At 38.2% G+C, this 21,933-nt stretch overlaps 3 protein-coding genes and 1 long non-coding RNA gene across 15 annotated transcripts; all 4 read right to left on the reverse strand.

Moving 5' to 3' along the window:
- Positions 1-607: 607 nt before the first annotated feature.
- Positions 608-1,343, reverse strand: LOC114544368. Its single transcript, XR_003690402.1, has 4 exons — positions 1,284-1,343; positions 1,109-1,182; positions 734-781; positions 608-626 (listed from the first exon to the last, which is right to left on the reverse strand). It is a non-coding gene; the product is annotated as an uncharacterized LOC114544368 (long non-coding RNA).
- Positions 1,344-4,472: 3,129 nt separating this feature from the next.
- On the reverse strand, positions 4,473-7,168 carry LOC114544367. 4 transcript variants are annotated; one of them, XM_028563024.1, is made up of 7 exons: positions 6,957-7,168; positions 6,737-6,824; positions 5,814-5,944; positions 5,651-5,744; positions 5,414-5,516; positions 5,106-5,164; positions 4,473-4,986 (listed from the first exon to the last, which is right to left on the reverse strand). In XM_028563024.1, exons 2-7 carry the CDS (start codon positions 6,819-6,821, stop codon positions 4,952-4,954), a joined length of 507 nt encoding a protein of 168 aa, XP_028418825.1. In that variant the 5' UTR covers positions 6,822-6,824; positions 6,957-7,168; the 3' UTR covers positions 4,473-4,951. The 4 variants fall into 4 exon arrangements, with proteins under 4 accessions (XP_028418825.1, XP_028418824.1, XP_028418826.1 ...); XM_028563023.1 differs by having other exon boundaries at positions 6,737-6,861; XM_028563025.1 differs by having other exon boundaries at positions 5,068-5,164; positions 6,737-6,861.
- A 1,915-nt stretch (positions 7,169-9,083) lies between these two features.
- On the reverse strand, positions 9,084-12,051 carry LOC114544369. Its single transcript, XM_028563027.1, has 6 exons — positions 11,909-12,051; positions 11,658-11,748; positions 11,342-11,528; positions 9,766-9,817; positions 9,271-9,327; positions 9,084-9,158 (listed from the first exon to the last, which is right to left on the reverse strand). Exons 1-6 carry the CDS (start codon positions 12,029-12,031, stop codon positions 9,084-9,086), a joined length of 585 nt encoding a protein of 194 aa, XP_028418828.1. The 5' UTR covers positions 12,032-12,051.
- A 166-nt stretch (positions 12,052-12,217) lies between these two features.
- Positions 12,218-21,720, reverse strand: LOC114544366. Of its 9 annotated transcripts, none has more exons than XR_003690398.1 (14): positions 21,540-21,720; positions 21,319-21,406; positions 20,393-20,523; positions 20,230-20,323; positions 19,994-20,096; positions 19,649-19,745; positions 19,524-19,567; positions 17,441-17,491; positions 14,961-15,033; positions 14,786-14,859; positions 14,411-14,458; positions 14,175-14,306; positions 12,880-13,165; positions 12,218-12,302 (listed from the first exon to the last, which is right to left on the reverse strand). XR_003690398.1 is itself a non-coding variant. In XM_028563019.1 (9 exons), the coding sequence occupies exons 2-8, from the start codon at positions 19,527-19,529 to the stop codon at positions 12,998-13,000; spliced, it is 552 nt and encodes a 183-aa protein (XP_028418820.1). In that variant the 5' UTR covers positions 19,530-19,567; positions 19,687-19,722; the 3' UTR covers positions 12,218-12,302; positions 12,880-12,997. The 9 variants fall into 9 exon arrangements, 4 of the variants coding, with proteins under 4 accessions (XP_028418820.1, XP_028418821.1, XP_028418822.1 ...); XR_003690397.1 differs by having other exon boundaries at positions 21,319-21,443; XR_003690400.1 differs by having other exon boundaries at positions 14,786-14,856; positions 21,319-21,720.
- Between the last annotated feature and the right edge of the window lie 213 nt (positions 21,721-21,933).

Consider the following 21,933-nt stretch of genomic DNA (forward strand, 5'->3'; position numbering starts at 1 on the left):
ATAGATGTTGCGCTGAACGGGCACTACGCGCCATAGCACTATACTCGCTTATCAAATTGGTAGCCAGACAGCATAGGAACGGTGACCGCAAGGATAGGAACAGTGTTAGACAACACGAGACGTTTTATGTCACGTGTGTCTAAGTTCGGGTCGTAAATACGAATTTTAGCCAATCAGAATACACAAAATATTTCTGGCCGCGCGGCCCCTTTTGGAGACTGGGGCGACGTTTAGCGGCGTGAATGTTACGGCTAAAACTTGGAATAATCTGCCAAATGAGCTAAAAGATCTCACGTTCACTGATAAAGAGTTTAGAAACAAATTGCAAGACTTTATAATGAAAATAATTCATTTCTTAATAATTTTTCAAGTTGCCAGTAATGGTCCAAATTTATTACCATATTAAGCCGAATTTATTTGGGAATTTTATATGCATGGACATACAGGAAATTCTTGAAAAGCAGCAAACAAATGTTTAAAATTCTCCAGAATTACCTGTGTCCAGCCCTTGACGTACATACGGATCAGGTCGTTTAAGCATGTGTAGTTCACCATTTCGTGTATGTTGTCAACAAACAACCAAACTGGATATTCTTTCTCTTCATTACCGATAATGGCGATATAGTCTTATATTAACAGAAAGAAAACAAACGTTAATAATGGGTAGATGGTAGAATTTCCATATCATTGGGTAATCAACAAATAACAATTTTCTATTAGTTTCAGGACGAACCTTCAATTTTTCAGACAAGCGCACCACGTCGTGATCACTTGAAAGGTCCTAAACAGAAAGGAAACGGTTTACGCATAAATTTTATTCGCTGGATAAATTGCGTTGTACGAAGCATGAATAGCTCTATCCAACGGATAAAAAAGCACTATCCATTGGATAAATTAATACGTTGGTCGCTATCCAATTGATAAAATTTAGGTTTAGGTCGCTTGTACCCTTTAAAAATGTTGCTTCTGCTGCTTTTCTTGAACAAAACAAAAGAGCCTGGCGGGGAATCAACAAGAGCTTGTTCGAAAAAGCACAGCAAAAGATTTTTGTTGGGATAACGTGAAGACAACACAGATGGTCAATCCTCTGATTCTGAATATTACTTACAAAATAATGTTTCGGTCTTTTGCATGATTCATGTAACATGATTAGCGTGGTTGTCTTTCCCACTCCTTTGGCTCCTTCAAAAAAGTTACAAACACATTAGATCACTCAGTCACTAATGAGCGTGCAATCCACTAGAGAGTCTGCAGTCGGATAGGATTGCAAAATTGCCACTTACCCAACAAAACAATCGGTAGAGAGGCCGTTTCTATCCAGGAAGCTATTGCTTCATATACGGAGTGTTTAAAACTGAAAAAGATAAAATGCAGCCATTAATCTGCTTGCCGTCTGTGATCAGTAGCCAACGGAGCCAGCATATTTTAATTTGTCGATCACATCGTGAAATAACGGCCGGCGACCGGCGGTTCCCTAGCCAAAACGCGCAAACTTCTAGCGCAAACTTTTACCCGACGTCCTAAAAAATCTCAATGAATCGGGTAAAGTTTTATGCGATGAGCAGATGAGCACATGTGCATAACTGCGATGAGCAGATGAGCACATGCTCATAACTGCTCATGAGCACATGCTCATTTGCTCATAAAACTGCATCACTGTTCGATAACAAGCCATTCCCACACCTCCAGTGGTAAGGGAATGAGCTGTCAATTTTGCGGAAGATACTTTAGCCGCGGTTACAATCAGCGCAGACACGAACAGGAACACTGTCCACTACGAGAACAAGAAAGAAACATGTCTGAAACAGACTCGGACAGTCAAGAAAGAGATTTCCAAGATCAAGTCTCGACCACTTCCACTCAGCAGTCTGGAAGTTCGACGGTGTCTGACTCAGAATCCGAAGAAGAAATGGATCCCTGGATACCGTTAATAGAAGAAGCAAAACAAAGAAGCAACACAGCTTTTGAGGAAATGGAAGAAAGTTTTATAAGCAGTGGTTTCGATGAGCATACCGCTAAAGGGAAAGCTTACTTGAATGCTATGCGAAACTCCAGAAAGAATTAGAAAATATCTACATAGAGCGCCTTTTGTGGATGAGACAAATAAAGAAAGATCCCGTACATAAGAAAATAATGCACACAAAAGATGCGTTTTTCAAAATGATGATTTTGACCCAGAAGAAGCAATAGAAGCTGCAGTTGATAAGAGAAAGTTCCTCATAAAAGGCTTTTAAACGACCACGAGTGAAGATGTGAAAGAAAATAAGGGCAGTGATGATGATGACGATGATGATGATGAAGATTAGAATTTAAACTTAGCCAAATTGTTTACTAAACCTTCCTTAAGGAAACCATGGCAAACGAGCAAAAAGCGATAACGATTTAGAAGCAATTATTTTTTATTGCTGCATGTAACTAATTGCCAGACAATTGCAAGACAAATAAATGTTAAAATCATCTTGCATGTCTGAAATTTCCTTACTCCCCATGCTACGACTAACACATTACCTACAGACGTGGATTTGTTAGCAAAACTCATTTTTTTCGTAATCAAACAATAGGTTAAACTGTTTAATTTATAGTCTATCCATCACGTGGTATGGTAATTCTCCATATTCTGCACACAATGTTCACGTGAAATGTTAACGCGTACATCAGATCAGCGTCGTATACATATACATTGTCTATTTATCTGTATACGCATACAACGCGCATACCGTATACAATGTTCACGTGAAATGTTAACGCATACATTGTTTAATTATTCAAATCCTGTATATAATGCTCACATGATATGTTTGTACCTTATGCATGTGATGTTGTACAATATCAACAGCCACTCGATGGAGCGTGTGCAGACTCTAAAAGATCTCGTCGTTAAAACTGTACTCCTAACGTTATCGAAGACTCAGAATAACTTTGAAATGGATCTAAAGATACTGTTGACAAAATGTTTCCCATCTCAAAGTTGGATTCTGTACAAAACGTGAATATAATTTCGGTAGGAAGGGTAAAGTGTTCCATGTGAACGTCAAAGAACCAATCGGGTACAACGTGTACATTGGCGAAACGTCATGGCCGATGAGTTATGATAATAATTGGTGGATAAAAGTCACCGACGGCATGCTGAGACGTGATCAGATGTTTCTACTAAACTCGTTCTTATTTCCCTCAAACATTAATTTTTACTTATTGATTATTGCACATCTCATCAAAATACAACGAACCGTAAGCTTAAGTGACTTTAGAGCAATAGTTAATCGTATCCTAAATCACTATCTACTAGCGGAGTAAACAAACTAAAAAAGGACTATAATGAGTTATTTGCTATTTTTACAGCCTACGCAGCACTAAAACTTTTTCAAATATAGTATGTCGTGTATACATGGAGTCAAATCTACAGGAACATCACGTGAACCTACTTTTTGTCCATGATTGTAGTCTTTTTTCCGAATTTTCCTACTACAAATTTTGTCTACCGTTTTTCTTAGTCGGATTATAACATACAAGTCACACACTAATTAAAGGGTATTGGCAACATATTTTTTCTTGCCGTATATTGATAGAGGCAAGAGATATGTTACAGTACCGCCTGGAATCATTAGTGCATCCGGCCTCGCAAAAACCTAGATTTTATCATGATAACGGCATGAGGTAATACTTCGACATATCTCAGTTTTACCCTTGACCGCGCTCAAAGAGAGCGGCGGGATACAGTGATGGGAAAGCAAAAATTTTGAAAACTTACGTTGCATGCGACCGACTCTGCCATGATGCAGTAATTGATGCGTTTTTATTGCTTGGGCTACCCAGCTAAGGCTTGCTGGCCGGCATGCTGTCCTGAAGACTTGCCTGCTTGTTTTGTTTTTTCCTTCTTTCAATTGTTTCTTCGTTAGAATGGGGTCAGTCTTGATGACTACTTCCCCATGCATCAGATCTTTCCTGCTAATCCCTGCTTCTCCCCCTTATATTGAACCTGCATGTGGAAAAAATTGAATCAGCATAGATCTTCTGTTGTTTTTAAAAGTTCAAACATTGTATTCGTTTGTGTCGGGCTCAGCTCTTTGTAAGAATCTGCGTTCGGGTGGCATACCCGCAAATTAAAGCTCAGACAGTATATAAATAATGTTCTAGTCGACTTGCACTTTTAAACATATTTAAAAATACCACGTAACTGGAGGGTATTCATCATGCAGTAAGTGACCATATTGAAAGTGTCTTAGTCAAAGGCCATATAAAGTTTATTAAATATGTTTAAAAGTGCAAGTCGACTAGAACATTATTAATATATACTGTCTGAGCTTTAATTTGCAGGTAAATTCTTTGCACAAATCAATCCACTGATGTAAAGTAACAAGCGATTCTTGCAGGTACTTCGATGTGGCACTCCGATACACCATTCGGTGTACCACATGGAGTCGATTCTTTAAACATATTTAAAAATATCAAATGATTCGTAATTGGTCCAAATTTCTGCCTTGATTATGACTATTGATTTTGTGCACAGAATGTACTTGTTTGCACAGATTAAAGCTCGGACAGTGTCTTTCTGATGAAGAATCAGTTGAAATGTTTAAAATCTAACCACGCTTTCATTGTTTTCTTAAACATACTTCTCCGCTTTGATTTTCTAATAGGTCCAAACTTTGTGATAGGTCCAAACTGTTGCTTTAAGTGCAGATTAAAGCTCAGACAGTAGCTTTCGGTGCATGGAAGAATCGGTTGTAATTTTTTAAATCTCTGTGCCCAAATCAATAGTGATATTCACCCATCCACTGAAAGGTTGTCTTTCCAAAAGCGTAAACCGTAAACTCTGAGCGTGCAAGGGATGATAGGTTATTGCTTACTTAGACCCATAAACTCGGATAAACAATATACCTAGGCTATTGGTAAAACACGAGCACGGAGTACGGAGCACGAAGCAGAAAATTAAACAACTTACTTTCATCAATCAACTTTCCAAATAGGCGGTTACGTCAAATTGCACTACAAAAGAAGAATAACCAAAGAAACTATTAAACGGGTCAGATCATGTAAAAATATAAAGAGAGGAACTTCACACTTCACTAGCGAATACTGAGTTAATGCTCGAATTCAATGCCAACCTTCGCCAATGGTTTGGTTTCTTTCTTTTTTTTTCTTTTTCTTTTTTTGCAAACCCACACTAAAAAAGACAAAATAATCGCTTAGTCAACGATTGTTATGCTTAGTCAAGGCCATACTGGGGTAAAAAATATCATCGAGGATATTCTAATAGTAACTCAGATAACTGTCTGAAAAGTCTGGTTCACACAAATGTCTAAAGGGCAAATTATTGGACGATGAGAAGATAGTAGCGTGCGCAAGAGGAAACCACGATGCAGTATTAAATGTGCATTACTAAAGAGTCTGGATGAAGTCCAAAAATACTTACAAGGAAGACAACGTCTTTGTTTCGATTTCTTCCAGGTGGTTGCGAAGCGGCCCCCCGAAAATTTGCCTCATCAACCTGGCATCTCCCAAAGCACTGTGACGATCTGTGATAAAAATGAATGAAGCATTCACTGGTTCGTACAAGCCACATAAATTTCCTGGTTATGTTGGCACAAAACATAAATTTGTTTACGTCGGCACAAAACAAAAGATCGCGATCCTATAAGAAAACACGTACCTTTAAAGTCTTCACCAGGGAAGAATAATTTGTGCAAACCTTCCATTCCTAATTTCGTTTGTTTGTCAAATATTGGCAAACCGTTTTCTTGAAGCTGAAATGTATAAAAAAGCATTGTCCAATATTCGAGAACACAAATTTCGGAATCAGATGCAGAACTCACCTTTACACAAAGTTGGTATGTGTCCCCCACACGAAGTCTCGGGTACAAATAGCCGGATGAGGCTTTGTGGCGAGAGATGTTGTCCACCAACATCGGAAAGTCCGACCGATTGCCACCATGAGCAAGCAAAACTGAGGAACGAAATAAACTGTTATTTAGGTATTATTTTTTAAACAAATTTATTTTTATACATCATGACAACTCTAGTTAGATATCTACACCGAATGGTACACCGAATGGTGTATCGGAGTGCCACATCGAAGTACCTGCAAGAATCGCTTGTTACTTTACATCAGTGGATTGATTTGTGCAAAGAATTTACCTGCAAATTAAAGCTCAGACAGTATATATTAATAATGTTCTAGTCGACTTGCACTTTTAAACATATTTAATAAACTAATTATATGGCCTTTGACTAAGACACTTTCAAATATGGTCACTTACTGCATGATGAATACCCTCCAGTTACGTGGTATTTTTAAATATGTTTAAAAGTGCAAGTCGACTAGAACATTATTAAATATACTGTCTGAGCTTTAATTTGCGGGTATGCCACCCGAACGCAGATTCTTACAAAGAGCTGAGCCCGACACAAACGAATACAATGTTTGAACTTTTAAAAAACAACAGAAGATCTATGCTGATTCAATTTTTTCCACATGCAGGTTCAATATAAGAGGGGAGAAGCAGGGATTAGCAGGAAAAGATCTGATGCATGGGGAAGTAGTCATCGACCTACACAGCCAGAACTTCCCAACTTGGCCGTAGCTCAGAGTAATTGCAACAACAGTTTTTCTGTGAGCGATCTATGTTTCAATGTCACCGATTGTGCAATTTTCATTTAAATCCTAATGATGCACATTTTCTAAGAAAAAATTGCAGTGCAAACAAGCCTTTACATGGCGAAAACGCTTCAAACTTACCTGGGTAAAACATTTTCTGTTGTTTTCCCTTTTTTCTACTTTTCCTGCTTGCTGCCAAAGTCCTATTGGTCACCCATTTCATCATCCTCTTGAAAACAAGAGGAAAAGGATCTGGTGTTTGATGGCTGGAAAGGGCAAAGAAAGATGAAGCGTATGCAAAGAATTGTGCAAAGATTTCACATAAAGATAATTTTTTCAACATTAAAAAAGATTAAATTACTGAATGATGATAATTTCTGCTTTGTTTTCACAAATGCACTAAACTCTGCCATCAAATGGACACTTGGATCGCACGTAACCCAAATTGAATTATGTCAGCACCAACTGAACTGTTCGCGGCTTCGATGTCGAAGAAGAAAAATACTGGCTCTCGACCTTTCGAAGTCATACCAGGCACAGATTAGGAACGTTTTCAAAATTCGTTTTCAAAAGTCTGAAGTTCTGAATCTGTGGAAAAAATTGAATCAGCATCTTCTGTTGTAAACTAGACATGGACAACAGACTAAGTGAGGTCACGAAACTACACGACAATATATTTACAAGCTAAAGATAGTGTTAAAGTGTTGAACTTGCTTATTGAGTTCAGGTTTGAGTTGATTTATATGTAGGGCTTCTTTTATTTTAAGTGTAGAGGAAAAGTTGGCAGTGTCAAGAATAGTAAAACGAGAGTCTGTATAGTGTGATTTGCAGTTAGGTGATGAAAGGAAGTGTTTGTAGATGTGGGAGTTTTTGTCAGTGGAAGTGTGTTCTCTGTGGTAGATAAATGGCGCATTGTTTCGCCAATGTAACAAACGGCTACTACAAACCGCACAAGTAAATTTATAAAGCTAAAAAGATTTTTAATTTTATATAGTGAGAAACCAATTTTATTTCGAAAGGCAAGCAATAATGATTGATAATAGTTGTTAACCGTTTTTGTGTGATCTTGGAGTAGTGGCCTATATATGGCAGTTGAAAATATCGGACATTTTCAGTGTCTCTTTTGGTTCTCGGCCAGAAACATTCGGGGCAGTGGAAGGATGTTTTCTTCAGCAATTTTGATAATATTATCAATGAAGTGAGAAGGAAAAGAGTTTCTTTTCGCTAATTGAGCTGTTAATTTTTCGTGCTCTATCTATAAGCGTTCGAACCAAACCAGCTTTATAATTTAAGGGAGAAAAGCTAAGAAAATTAAGCAATAAGCCAGTATAAGTTTTCTTGTGAAAACTAATACTGGCTTATTGCTTAATTTTCAATAATATGCTCTGGATATCCAATTGAGCAGTCAACTCTGCCAACGGCAACGGTATTTACAAATTTCTCTTATATAGTTTATATATATAATTTGAGTTCTGGCAGTTTAAATGCCCACACGCAAAACCTCACTTCAAAGGCAATTCAAAATAAGTTACATATAGAGCATTCACGTACCGTTATATCTTTTCTTGATCTACTGCCAATGAAACCAAACAGAAAAAAATATTTTTCTTATGCCTATATCACAGAATAACCTTATTCTGTGGCCTATATCGAGCACGGGCACAAACTGACCGAGCAATAAGACTGGGAATTACGTACATCATGATCGCGGCCGCATCATGCTTCACTTCAAGTCTTCAACGGCTGAAGATAGGCTTGGCTTCCAGAGTTTCTGTCGCAGTCGATAATCACGGAAGAGATCTTCAACGAATTCAGGGATTACCTTATGCTTTCTCTGCTTCTGAGAAATGCGCAGCGACCCGGCGCCGGAAGTTCTGAATCAGAGGATTCATTGCGTCAAAATTTCAAGAGAATGGGGGTATTTGATATTTCCATAGGTATTAAAACACAGATTTCTCTTGATTTCAATTTTATTTTGAAAAATCACGACGAGTGCTTGTTAGTTCATGGTGTTAATTAATTAACAATTACTTTAATGGTTTCCGTGTTTGGATGGCCTGATCCAAACACGCGGGAATGTCCCAAACTTGTCACATAGATCTGCGTGATCTCTCCTCACCGGTGGGACAATCTTTTGATAGGATTAGTCTAACTCCCCATGCGTTGAGTTCCAGTAACCGGTGAGACCCGTTCAGGTTCCAGTAACCGGTACAGTGTGCGTTTCCTTATAGAGCGGTGTAATCAGGGCCGCAACTAGAACGATAATTGGGGGGTGTTTATTCATATATTCAGTTCTGCCCGACGGATGCTCTTTTGTAAGTGCAATAGCTCACAATGAAATCCGTCGGGCAGAACTGAATATATGAATAAACCCCCCCCCCACAACTATCGTTCTAAGTTACGGCCCCGGGTGTAATCGGGGGCGGCGCTGTTTAAAAATTCTTATTTGTCAATTGTAACAAGAACTTTAAACAAAAATAATTGAAAGTTAGATGTAGCCAAATGTTACCATTTTGACAACCTCCTCACACAAATCACTGGAATCTCTGCCTTCACGACTGACCTGCACATTACGAAAATTCCAAAGACCGATTTAACAACGGTGCGTAGAATTGATCGCAATTAAACGAGTAAATACGGTATCTGGCATAAAGTTTAGATTAGGGGTAGCAAACCTTATCTTCTTTTTCTGGGCTCGAGGTTTCCATCTGCATAAGTTCAGTAGAAACAAACTGAAAAAGATTAATAATTACTGTTATCAGAACAATGCTCGCAAAAGACGCCAAAGACGCCATCTTTTTGACTGCACAGTGCCTAAGACTGCTCTCCAGTTAATTATGTACAGCTCAAACCCTTTGAAATTGAACCAGGGCAAAGACAAAAGGCCTGGCACGAGTAATAAACAGATCTCGAGACGGAATTATTGGACGTACCTGGCCGGTTTGCGGTGTCGGAGATCATTTCGTTGTTGGACTAAAAGAGTTCAAACGGAATATTAGTTAAAAGCAGCATTGTTGATACACCTAGAATCAACTGCATCAGCAATCAGCATCACTAGACATTTGTTCCACAACATACCCGTCTCAGTAACGACCATGCAACCTCCTCAGTCGGATTCACCACTTGTGTATTGAGGTCGGGGTAGTTTATACGGAACTTTTTCACCAAACCCACAAGTCCATATCTGGACACTGCACAGACAAGACGCCCCCGATTACGGTACTGTTGAGAAAAAAATTAAAAATACACAAAAAATTTTCTAACACAAAAGGTTTTCACGTTTTCATCACCGAAACATGATTTGGTTAATTGTTAGGGTTGCTCATATAGGTCCGGAATTATGTGAACAGTACAATCTTGGTATAGCGTGTTACTCAAATATATTTAGGAAACGAACATACAACTGATTCTTAAAGGGAACAACATTTAGCAGCTGCATGTATAAAATATGTATCGTTAAAATCAATGATTTACAAGTATTTAAGAAACGATGATGCCTGAGCTGGATGAACATTTCACTGATCTTACTTATGGGGGAGCGATTATAAGGTTGCGATGAGCTGACGGCATTTCCGGACTCAAGTTGCTGTTGATGTTGGATAGGCTTACATTTCTGCAAGTCAAAGGAGGAGAGCTTGAAACTAATTTTTGCTTAATTTTTGGCTTTTTTTCAAACAGTTCAAGAAAGAGCGCAAAAATGGGCAAGAAACGGCGAATTTTGACTATAGATGTGGCGCTGAACGGGCACTACGCGCCATAGCACTATACTCGCTTATCAAATTGGTAGCCAGACAGCATAGGAACGGTGACCGCAAGGATAGTATTGCAGCGGTAGTCTAGTGGTCACGAAGTATGCTTAACCATATAACGTTATGCGGGCCCCACCGCTACAACAACGTTTGCTATTTTTTTCTATTCCGATTTTTAGTTTGTTTCTTTTCTTTAGGGCTAGGGTTAGGGACAGGACATTTGAATGGCTTATTATAAAAGTTCTTGAGTTTGTTATACCCGAGTTTATATACCTTAATTAAATTAACTTGAGTCTCAAATCAAGCCTCAACAACACAATTGAAAATATTTTAAAAATCTCGTTTTATCGAGATTTTCAAAGAGTCCGGAAAAATTCCAAAAAGTACGAAAGTCCGACCAAAAACTCGTCGGAATTTTGAAAGTCCAAAAATTCCGTACACTTTTTTTGGAGTGATTTGCCCCTCGGATTTTGGTTTGAGTCTTTGAGATATATTTTTTAACAAAAATTATGTCGCCTGCATAGGCACTTTAAAAGATGAGATCTATATGTAAATCATCTGTGTCTCTACAGGTTAAAATAGATCATTTATTGCATAAATCCCATTAAAATATGAACCATTGAATAAATCTAAATATGTTAATATTGATTATCTAAATACGTTTTTACAATTATCACCAATTCACCCATCAAATTATTTCATAATGACCCAATCATTTCACAATCAATTCAGCAACGCCAGAAGATTTAATTAAATTATGCTGGAGAACATAATTTAATTTCATGTTCTGTTAACAATGTTTTAGCATCCCCAATGTAGAATTTCCCATTCTTAAATTCATTTGATAGAGTTCCATTCGAGGTGAGTAGGCTTCGCATAGTATCTTCTACATCAAACACCGTAATGAGTACAGGTGTCCACTCGCTCGGACAAGTTTGCCAAAACGACGCTTTTGCAGTCATGAAGGCTTTATTGACTGTACATTGGATAAATAAACCTCCCTTTCAAGCGACAAATAAAGTCAACACCCTTCATATTTGGAGTGGCATAACATATATTCTTTTCTGGTTCAAACGTAGACGTAAACTGTTTTTGATTGAGAACCACTCCTGCTTGGGATAACGTGGTTAAGTTTACTTCTTTCCTGTCCTTCGTCATGCCCAATAACGTCAAACGCGCCGATGCTATATTTTGACAAATAGAGGACAAGTGTGCTCCATTAATGGACAATTATTTTCATTGAGAAAAGTAGTGCGAGGTATCTGCTAGTATTTAAGGGCTGAAACTACTGTCGTCAAATAAAGTTTACCTACCACTAGTAAAGTTCGAAAATATGAGTGTTTCAAAAATGTATCCGCGAACATTGCTTTCACCTTTGAGGTTGACTTGCTTGAGTAGTTCAACCTAAAAACAAAAACATTTTGACCGGTGAACGAAGAGTGCCTCCACTCTCGGAAAACCGCCAGCTGGGTTCTTTTCCCAACAATTTACTTGGTGGCTTCAATAGCTAGACGCTTTTTTCATTGCAATAGATACACGCCATTACTATATTCACGGCACTTACCGTTTCGTCCCGAAGGGAAACATCAGTGGAAAGATGCTGGTTGACAACATGCGTTGCAAGAGGAGACACTGATGTTAACACTTCATCCGAAGTTTCCTTCAGACAGGTCCAAGACACATTCATTTTGTCCACGAGGGTGGGCAATTCTGTGGGGAAGCCCTCTCGAAACACATAACGCTAGTGCACAGATATGAGCATATCGTGATCCGGGACTAAGAGATTGAACATCTTCGTTAAGAACATAATGTAAATTTTTGATTGTGCTGCGTGTGACTCTTGCAATAATAGCTTCTATATCTTCTCCTTTTCTTTTTTGTACTCTACATTCTTGTATTAATGACTCAACCAAACGGGGAACAAACCCAACGTACTCCAAAAACTCTCTTATCTTAGGCTGTAAAAGATAAATACAACAGATGAGGCGAAAGATTCCGGATTCGTCACGAAACCGAAACGTTTTAGTACCGGATTCATGTTGCCGTTCACACACACAGCGATGAATCCGAAAAAATCATCTCGGTTTTGTGCCGTATCCGGAAACTTGGTGAAGTTTTTATTGGCCCGAATTAAGCTATAGCAATGAGTTAATTCATGCGAACGTATGCAAATTTCAGCAGTTTTATTAATTCTCGCACGACAGTTTAAACTTTTTTATCCCCCAGGGAATTGGGTAGAGCTTCAATGTGTAAGTAATCTCATCATAGCGAACCGCTTGAAGAAAACAAAACCAGAGGGGAAACAGTTCCGTAACTTCGGCCTGATCGCGGTTGTACAGCGGTAGCGACATGAGAGTTGGGGACCAAATGACGTCAAAATGACGCAAAAGACGCCATCTTTTTGACTACACAGTGCCTAAGACTGCTCTCCAGTTAATTATGTACAGCTCAAACCCTTTGAAATTGAACCAGGGCAAAGACAAAAGGCCTGGCACGAGTAATAAACAGATCTCGAGACGGAATTATTGGACGTACCTCGTTTGCGGGGTCGGAGATCATTTCGTTGTAGGACTAAAAGAGTTCAAACGGAATATTAGTTAAAAGCAGCATTGCTGATACACCTAGAATCAACTGCATCAGCAATCAAGCATCACTAGACATTTGTTCCACAACATACCCGTCTCAGTAACGACCATGCAACCTCCTCAGTCGGATTCACCACTTGTGTATTGAGGTCGGAGTAGTTTATACGGAACTTTTTCAGCAAACCCACAAGTCCATATCTGGACACTGCACAGACAAGACGCCCCCGATTACGGTACTGTTGAGAAAAAAATTAAAAATACACAAAAAATTTTCTAACACAAAAGGTTTTCACGTTTTCATCACCGAAACATGATTTGGTTAATTGTTAGGGTTGCTCATATAGGTCCGGAATTATGTGAACAGTACAATCTTGGTATAGCGTGTTACTCAAATATATTTAGGAAACGAACATACAACTGATTCTTAAAGGGAACAACATTTAGCAGCTGCATGTATAAAATATGTATCGTTAAACTCAATGATTTACAAGTATTTAAGAAACGATGATGCCTGAGCTGGATTGATGTTACAATTATCAACATTCACTGATCTTACTTATGGGGAGCGATTATAAGGTTGCAATGAGCTGACGGCATTTCCGGACTCAAGTTGCTGTTGATGTTGGATAGGCTTACATTTCTGCAAGTCAAAGGAGGAGAGCTTGAAACTAATTTTTGCTTAATTTTTGGCTTTTTTCAAACAGTTCAAGAAAGAGCGCAAAAATGGGCAAGAAACAGCGAATTTTGACTATAGATGTTGCGCTGAACGGGCACTACACGCCATAGCACTATACTCGCTTATCAAATTGGTAGCCAGACAGCATAGGAACGGTGACCGCAAGGATAGGAACAGTGTTAGACAACACGAGACGTTTTATGTCATGTGTGTCTAAGTTCGGGTCGTAAATACGAATTTTAGCCAATCAGAATACACAAAATATTTCCGGCCGCGCGGCCCCTTTTGGAGACTGGGGCGACGTTTAGCGGCATGAATGTTACGGCTAAAACTTGGAATAATCTGCCAAATGAGCTAAAAGATCTCGCGTTCACTGATAAAGAGTTTAGAAACAAATTGCAAGACTTTATAAATGAAAATAATTCATTTCTAATAATTTTTCAAGTTGCCAGTAATGGTCCAAATTTATTACCATATTAAGCCGAATTTATTTGGGAATTTTATATGCATGGACATACAGGAAATTCTTGAAAAGCAGCAAACAAATGTTTAAAATTCTCCAGAATTACCTGTGTCCAGCCCTTGACGTACATACGGATCAGGTCGTTTAAGCATGTGTAGTTCACCATTTCGTGTATGTTGTCAACAAACAACCAAACTGGATATTCTTTCTCTTCATTACCCGATAATGGCGATATAGTCTTATATTAACAGAAAGAAAACAAACGTTAATGGGTAGATGGTAGAATTTCCATATCATTGGGTAATCAACAAATAACAATTTTCTATCAGTTTCAGGACGAACCTTCAATTTTTCAGACAAGCGCACCACGTCGTGATCACTTGAAAGGTCCTAAACAGAAAGGAAACGGTTTACGCATAAATTTTATTCGCTGGATAAATTGCGTTGTACGAAGCATGAATAGCTCTATCCAACGGATAAAAAAGCACTATCCATTGGATAAATTAATACGTTGGTCGCTATCCAATTGATAAAATTTAGGTTTAGGTCGCTTGTACCCTTTAAAAATGTTGCTTCTGCTGCTTTTCTTGAACAAAACAAAAGAGTCTGGCGGGGAATCAACAAGAGCTTGTTCGAAAAAGCACGGGAAAAGATTTTTGTCGGGATAACGTGAAGACAACACAGATGGTCAATCCTCTGATTCTGAATATTACTTACAAAATAATGTTTCGGTCTTTTGCATGATTCATGTAACATGATTAGCGTGGTTGTCTTTCCCACTCCTTTGGCTCCTTCAAAAAAGTTACAAACACATTAGATCACTCAGTCACTAATGAGCGTGCAATCCACTAGAGAGTCTGCAGTCGGATAGGATTGCAAAATTGCCACTTACCCAACAAAACAATCGGTAGAGAGGCCGTTTCTATCCAGGAAGCTATTGCTTCATATACGGGAGTGTTTATAAACTGAAAAAGATAAAATGCAGCCATTAATCTGCTTGCCGTCTGTGATCAGTAGCCAACGGAGCCAGCATATTTTAATTTGTCGATCACATCTGAAATAACGGCCGGCGACCGGCGGTTCCCTAGCCAAAACGCGCAAACTTCTAGCGCAAACTTTTACCCGACGTCCAAAAAATCTCAATGAATCGGGTAAATTTTATGCGATGAGCAGATGAGCACATGTGCATAACTGCGATGAGCAGATGAGCACATGCTCATAACTGCTCATGAGCACATGCTCATTTGCTCATAAAACTGCATCACTGTTCGATAACAAGCCATTCCCACACCTCCAGTGGTAAGGGAATGAGCTGTCAATTTTGCGGAAGATACTTTAGCCGCGGTTACAATCAGCGCAGACACGAACAGGAACACTGTCCACTACGAGAACAAGAAAGAAACATGTCTGAAACAGACTCGGACAGTCAAGAAAGAGATTTCCAAGATGAGTCTCGACCACTTCCACTCAGCAGTCTGGAAGTTCGACGGTGTCTGACTCAGAATCCGAAGAAGAAATGGATCCCTGGATACCGTTAATAGAAGAAGCAAAACAAAGAAGCAACACAGCTTTTGAGGAAATGGAAGAAAGTTTTATAAGCAGTGGTTTCGATGAGCATACCGCTAAAGAGAAAGCTTACTTGAATGCTATGCGTAAACTCCAGAAAGAATTAGAAAATATCTACATAGAGCGCCTTTTGTGGATGAGACAAATAAAGAAAGATCCCGTACATAAGAAAATAATGCACACAAAAGATGCGTTTATTCAAAATGATGATTTTGACCCAGAAGAAGCAATAGAAGCTGCAGTTGATAAGAGAAAGTTCCTCATTAAAAGGCTTTTAAACGACCACGAGTGAAGATGTGAAAGAAAATAAGGGCAGTGATGATGATGACGATGATGATGATGAAGATTAGAATTTAAACTTAGCCAAATTGTTTACTAAACCTTCCTTAAGGAAACCATGGCAAACGAGCAAAAAGCGATAACGATTTAGAAGCAATTATTTTTTATTGCTGCATGTAACTAATTGCCAGACAATTGCAAGACAAATAAATGTTAAAATCATCTTGCATGTCTGAAATTTCCTTACTCCCCATGCTACGACTAACACATTACCTACAGACGTGGATTTGTTAGCAAAACTCATTTTTTTCGTAATCAAACAATAGGTTAAACTGTTTAATTTATAGTCTATCATCACTGGTATGGTAATTCTCCATATTCTGCACACAATGTTCACGTGAAATGTTAACGCGTACATCAGATCAGCGTCGTATACATATACATTGTCTATTTATCTGTATACGCATACAACGCATACCGTATACAATGTTCACGTGAAATGTTAACGCATACATTGTTTAATTATTCAAATCCTGTATATAATGCTCACATGATATGTTAATGTATTCCTTATGCATGTGATGTTGTACAATATCAACAGCCACTAATAAAATGTTCAGTTGTACATAACCCTTGGCGATGGATCTCGTCGTTAAAACTGTACTCCTAACGTTATCGAAGACTCAGAATAACTTTGAAATGGATCTAAAGATACTGTTGACAAAATGTTTCCCATCTCAAAGTTGGATTCTGTACAAAACGTGAATATAATTTGGTAGGAAGGGTAAAGTGTTCCATGTGAACGTCAAAGAACCAATCGGGTACAACGTGTACATTGGCGAAACGTCATGGCCGATGAGTTATGATAATAATTGGTGGATAAAAGTCACCGACGGCATGCTGAGACGTGATCAGATGTTTCTACTAAACTCGTTCTTATTTCCCTCAAACATTAATTTTTACTTATTGATTATTGCACATCTCATCAAAATACAACGAACCGTAAGCTTAAGTGACTTTAGAGCAATAGTTAATCGTATCCTAAATCACTATCTACTAGCGGAGTAAACAAACTAAAAAAGGACTATAATGAGTTATTTGCTATTTTTACAGCCTACGCAGCACTAAAACTTTTTTCAAATATAGTATGTCGTGTATACATGGAGTCAAATCTACAGGAACATCGTGTTTGAACCTACTTTTTGTCCATGATTGTAGTCTTTTTTCCGAATTTTGTCCTACTACAAATTTTGTCTACCGTTTTTCTTAGTCGGATTATAACATACAAGTCACACACTAATTAAAGGGTATTGGCAACATATTTTTTCTTGCCGTATATTGATAGAGGCAAGAGATATGTTACAGTACCGCCTGGAATCATTAGTGCATCCGGCCTCGCAAAAACCTAGATTTTATCATGATAAGGGCATGAGTAATACTTCGACATTATCTCAGTTTTACCCTTGACCACGCTCAAAGAGAGCGGCGGGATACAGTGATGGGAAAGCAAAAATTTTGAAAACTTACGTTGCATGCGACCGACTCTGCCATGATGCAGTAATTGATAATCAAGTCAATCTGAAAAAAAAAACTAAAAATAAATTAAATGGAAAATACATTGTGGCAATGGCATGTAAAACTTTTCTTTTGCTCGACTTTCGAAAAGCTAAAAAACACTCGCTTACGGCTCGTGTTTTTATTACGCTTTTCGAAAGTCTCGCAACATCCCGCGTGTTTCACTACGGACTGGAGTATGTTTCTTTTTATACAATATATGGCGTCTGTTGAGCAGCGAATATTTTGATTTTGAATATTAACAAAATCAAAATCGGAGCACATGAAATTCAATATGGCCGAGATCGGGAGTTGGCATCATTTCATAAATTTACATAGTAAGCTTAATTAACATATATATTGCTAACATATTATATCCAAAACAAAGTCGAAATCCTCGGTCTCGTAGTTAACTCCATGGTTTCCGCCATCTTGCAAAAGTTCGCCCGCGTTATATTTCACTAAAACACATCGCTCAACAGGCGCTACTGTGCCTTTAAAATTCCAATTACACCAAGGGCCAATGGGGCCTGCATGTGTAATTGAGATTATATGAGCAAACGTAGGGAGAAATATATGGGAAAACAAATGGTAAGGCTTGCCTTTCCTCATGCCACCCCTCCCCATGTGAAGACACGAAGTCTTAAGCAAGAGGACGTTTAGTCTTTTTATCTATTTCGGACGGCATTTTGAAACACGTAAGGACAGAAACGTTTCAAATTGAGAAACATATAATGCCACTGATTTAGTTGGAAAACTTTCAGATTTGGAGCGAAGATTTGTAAAATTACAGCTCTAAAGCATTTTTTCTTTTTCAAAATTTAGCAAAACTTTTCAAAGTAGTTCCGCTTATTAATTAGCCGCGTCGAAAGACGTTGGCTCATGTTTTCGGTAGCGTTTTTATTGCTTGGGCTACCCAGCTAAGGCTTGCTGGCCGGCATGCTGTCCTGAAGACTTGCCTGCTTGTTTTGTTTTTTCCTTCTTTCAATTGTTTCTTCGTTAGAATGGGGTCAGTCTTGATGACTACTTCCCCATGCATCAGATCTTTTCCTGCTAATCCCTGCTTCTCCCCTCTTATATTGAACCTGCATGTGGAAAAAATTGAATCAGCATAGATCTTCTGTTGTTTTTTAAAAGTTCAAACATTGTATTCGTTTGTGTCGGGCTCAGCTCTTTGTAAGAATCTGCGTTCGGGTGGCATACCCGCAAATTAAAGCTCAGACAGTATATATTAATAATGTTCTAGTCGACTTGCACTTTTAACATATTTAAAAATACCACGTAACTGGAGGGTATTCATCATGCAGTAAGTGACCATATTTGAAAGTGTCTTAGTCAAAGGCCATATAATTAGTTTATTAAATATGTTTAAAAGTGCAAGTCGACTAGAACATTATTAATATATACTGTCTGAGCTTTAATTTGCAGGTAAATTCTTTGCACAAATCAATCCACTGATGTAAAGTAACAAGCGATTCTTGCAGGTACTTCGATGTGGCACTCCGATACACCATTCGGTGTACCACATGGAGTCGATTCTTTAAACATATTTAAAAATATCAAATGATTTCGTAATTGGTCCAAATTTCTGCCTTGATTATGACTATTGATTTTGTGCACAGAATGTACTTGTTTGCACAGATTAAAGCTCGGACAGTGTCTTTCTGATGAAGAATCAGTTGAAATGTTTAAAATCTAACCACGCTTTCATTGTTTTCTTAAACATACTTCTCCGCTTTGATTTTCTAATAGGTCCAAACTTTGTGATAGGTCCAAACTGTTGCTTTAAGTGCAGATTAAAGCTCAGACAGTAGCTTTCGGTGCATGGAAGAATCGGTTGTAATTTTTTAAATCTCTGTGCCCAAATCAATAGTGATATTCACCCATCCACTGAAAGGTTGTCTTTCCAAAAGCTAAACCGTAAACTCTGAGCGTGCAAGGGATGATAGGTTATTGCTTACTTAGACCCATAAACTCGGATAAACAATATACCTAGGCTATTGGTAAAACACGAGCACGGAGTACGGAGCACGAAGCAGAAAATTAAACAACTTACTTTCATCAATCAACTTTCCAAATAGGCGGTTACGTCAAATTGCACTACAAAAGAAGAATAACCAAAGAAACTATTAAACGGGTCAGATCATGTAAAAATATAAAGAGAGGAACTTCACACTTCACTAGCGAATACTGAGTTAATGCTCGAATTCAATGCCAACCTTCGCCAATGGTTTGGTTTCTTTCTTTTTTTTTCTTTTTCTTTTTTTGCAAACCCACACTAAAAAGACAAAATAATCGCTTAGTCAACGATTGTTATGCTTAGTCAAGGCCATACTGGGGTAAAAAATATCATCGAGGATATTCTAATAGTAACTCAGATAACTGTCTGAAAAGTCTGGTTCACACAAATGTCTAAAGGGCAAATTATTGGACGATGAGAAGATAGTAGCGTGCGCAAGAGGAAACCACGATGCAGTATTAAATGTGCATTACTAAAGAGTCTGGATGAAGTCCAAAAATACTTACAAGGAAGACAACGTCTTTGTTTCGATTTCTTCCAGGTGGTTGCGAAGCGGCCCCCCGAAAATTTGCCTCATCAACCTGGCATCTCCCAAAGCACTGTGACGATCTGTGATAAAAATGAATGAAGCATTCACTGGTTCGTACAAGCCACATAAATTTCCTGGTTATGTTGGCACAAAACATAAATTTGTTTACGTCGGCACAAAACAAAAGATCGCGATCTATAAGAAAACACGTACCTTTAAAGTCTTCACCAGGGAAGAATAATTTGTGCAAACCTTCCATTCCTAATTTCGTTTGTTTGTCAAATATTGGCAAACCGTTTTCTTGAAGCTGAAATGTATAAAAAAGCATTGTCCAATATTCGAGAACACAAATTTCGGAATCAGATGCAGAACTCACCTTTACACAAAGTTGGTATGTGTCCCCCACACGAAGTCTCGGGTACAAATAGCCGGATGAGGCTTTGTGGCGAGAGATGTTGTCCACCAACATCGGAAAGTCCGACCGATTGCCACCATGAGCAAGCAAAACTGAGGAACGAAATAAACTGTTATTTAGGTATTATTTTTTAAACAAATTTATTTTTATACATCATGACAACTCTAGTTAGATATCTACACCGAATGGTACACCGAATGGTGTATCGGAGTGCCACATCGAAGTACCTGCAAGAATCGCTTGTTACTTTACATCAGTGGATTGATTTGTGCAAAGAATTTACCTGCAAATTAAAGCTCAGACAGTATATATTAATAATGTTCTAGTCGACTTGCACTTTTAAACATATTTAATAAACTAATTATATGGCCTTTGACTAAGACACTTTCAAATATGGTCACTTACTGCATGATGAATACCCTCCAGTTACGTGGTATTTTTAAATATGTTTAAAAGTGCAAGTCGACTAGAACATTATTAATATATACTGTCTGAGCTTTAATTTGCGGGTATGCCACCCGAACGCAGATTCTTACAAAGAGCTGAGCCCGACACAAACGAATACAATGTTTGAACTTTTAAAAAACAACAGAAGATCTATGCTGATTCAATTTTTTCCACATGCAGGTTCAATATAAGAGGGGAGAAGCAGGGATTAGCAGGAAAAGATCTGATGCATGGGGAAGTAGTCATCGACCTACACAGCCAGAACTTCCCAACTTGGCCTTGTAGCTCAGAGTAATTGCAACAACAGTTTTTCTGTGAGCGATCTATGTTTCAATGTCACCGATTGTGCAATTTTCATTTAAATCCTAATGATGCACATTTTCTAAGAAAAAATTGCAGTGCAAACAAGCCTTTACATGGCGAAAACGCTTCAAACTTACCTGGGTAAAACATTTTCTGTTGTTTTCCCTTTTTTCTACTTTTCCTGCTTGCTGCCAAAGTCCTATTGGTCACCCATTTCATCATCCTCTTGAAAACAAGAGGAAAAGGATCTGGTGTTTGATGGCTGGAAAGGGCAAAGAAAGATGAAGCGTATGCAAAGAATTGTGCAAAGATTTCGACATAAAGATAATTTTTTCAACATTAAAAAAGATTAAATTACTGAATGATGATAATTTCTGCTTTGTTTTCACAAATGCACTAAACTCTGCCATCAAATGGACACTTGGATCGCACGTAACCCAAATTGAATTATGTCAGCACCAACTGAACTGTTCGCGGCTTCGATGTCGAAGAAGAAAAATACTGGCTCTCGACCTTTCGAAGTCATACCAGGCACAGATTAGGAACTTTTCAAAATTCGTTTTCAAAAGTCTGAAGTTCTGAATCTGTGGAAAAAATTGAATCAGCATCTTCTGTTGTAAACTAGACATGGACAACAGACTAAGTGAGGTCACGAAACTACACGACAATATATTTACAAGCTAAAGATAGTGTTAAACTTGCTTATTGAGTTCAGGTTTGAGTTGATTTATATGTAGGGCTTCTTTTATTTT

The sequence above is a fragment of the Dendronephthya gigantea genome, unplaced genomic scaffold, assembly GCF_004324835.1.
Source record: "Dendronephthya gigantea isolate DGI-Jeju-01 unplaced genomic scaffold, DenGig_1.0 000748F, whole genome shotgun sequence".
In the NCBI taxonomy this organism is placed as follows: Eukaryota; Metazoa; Cnidaria; class Anthozoa; order Malacalcyonacea; family Nephtheidae; genus Dendronephthya; species Dendronephthya gigantea.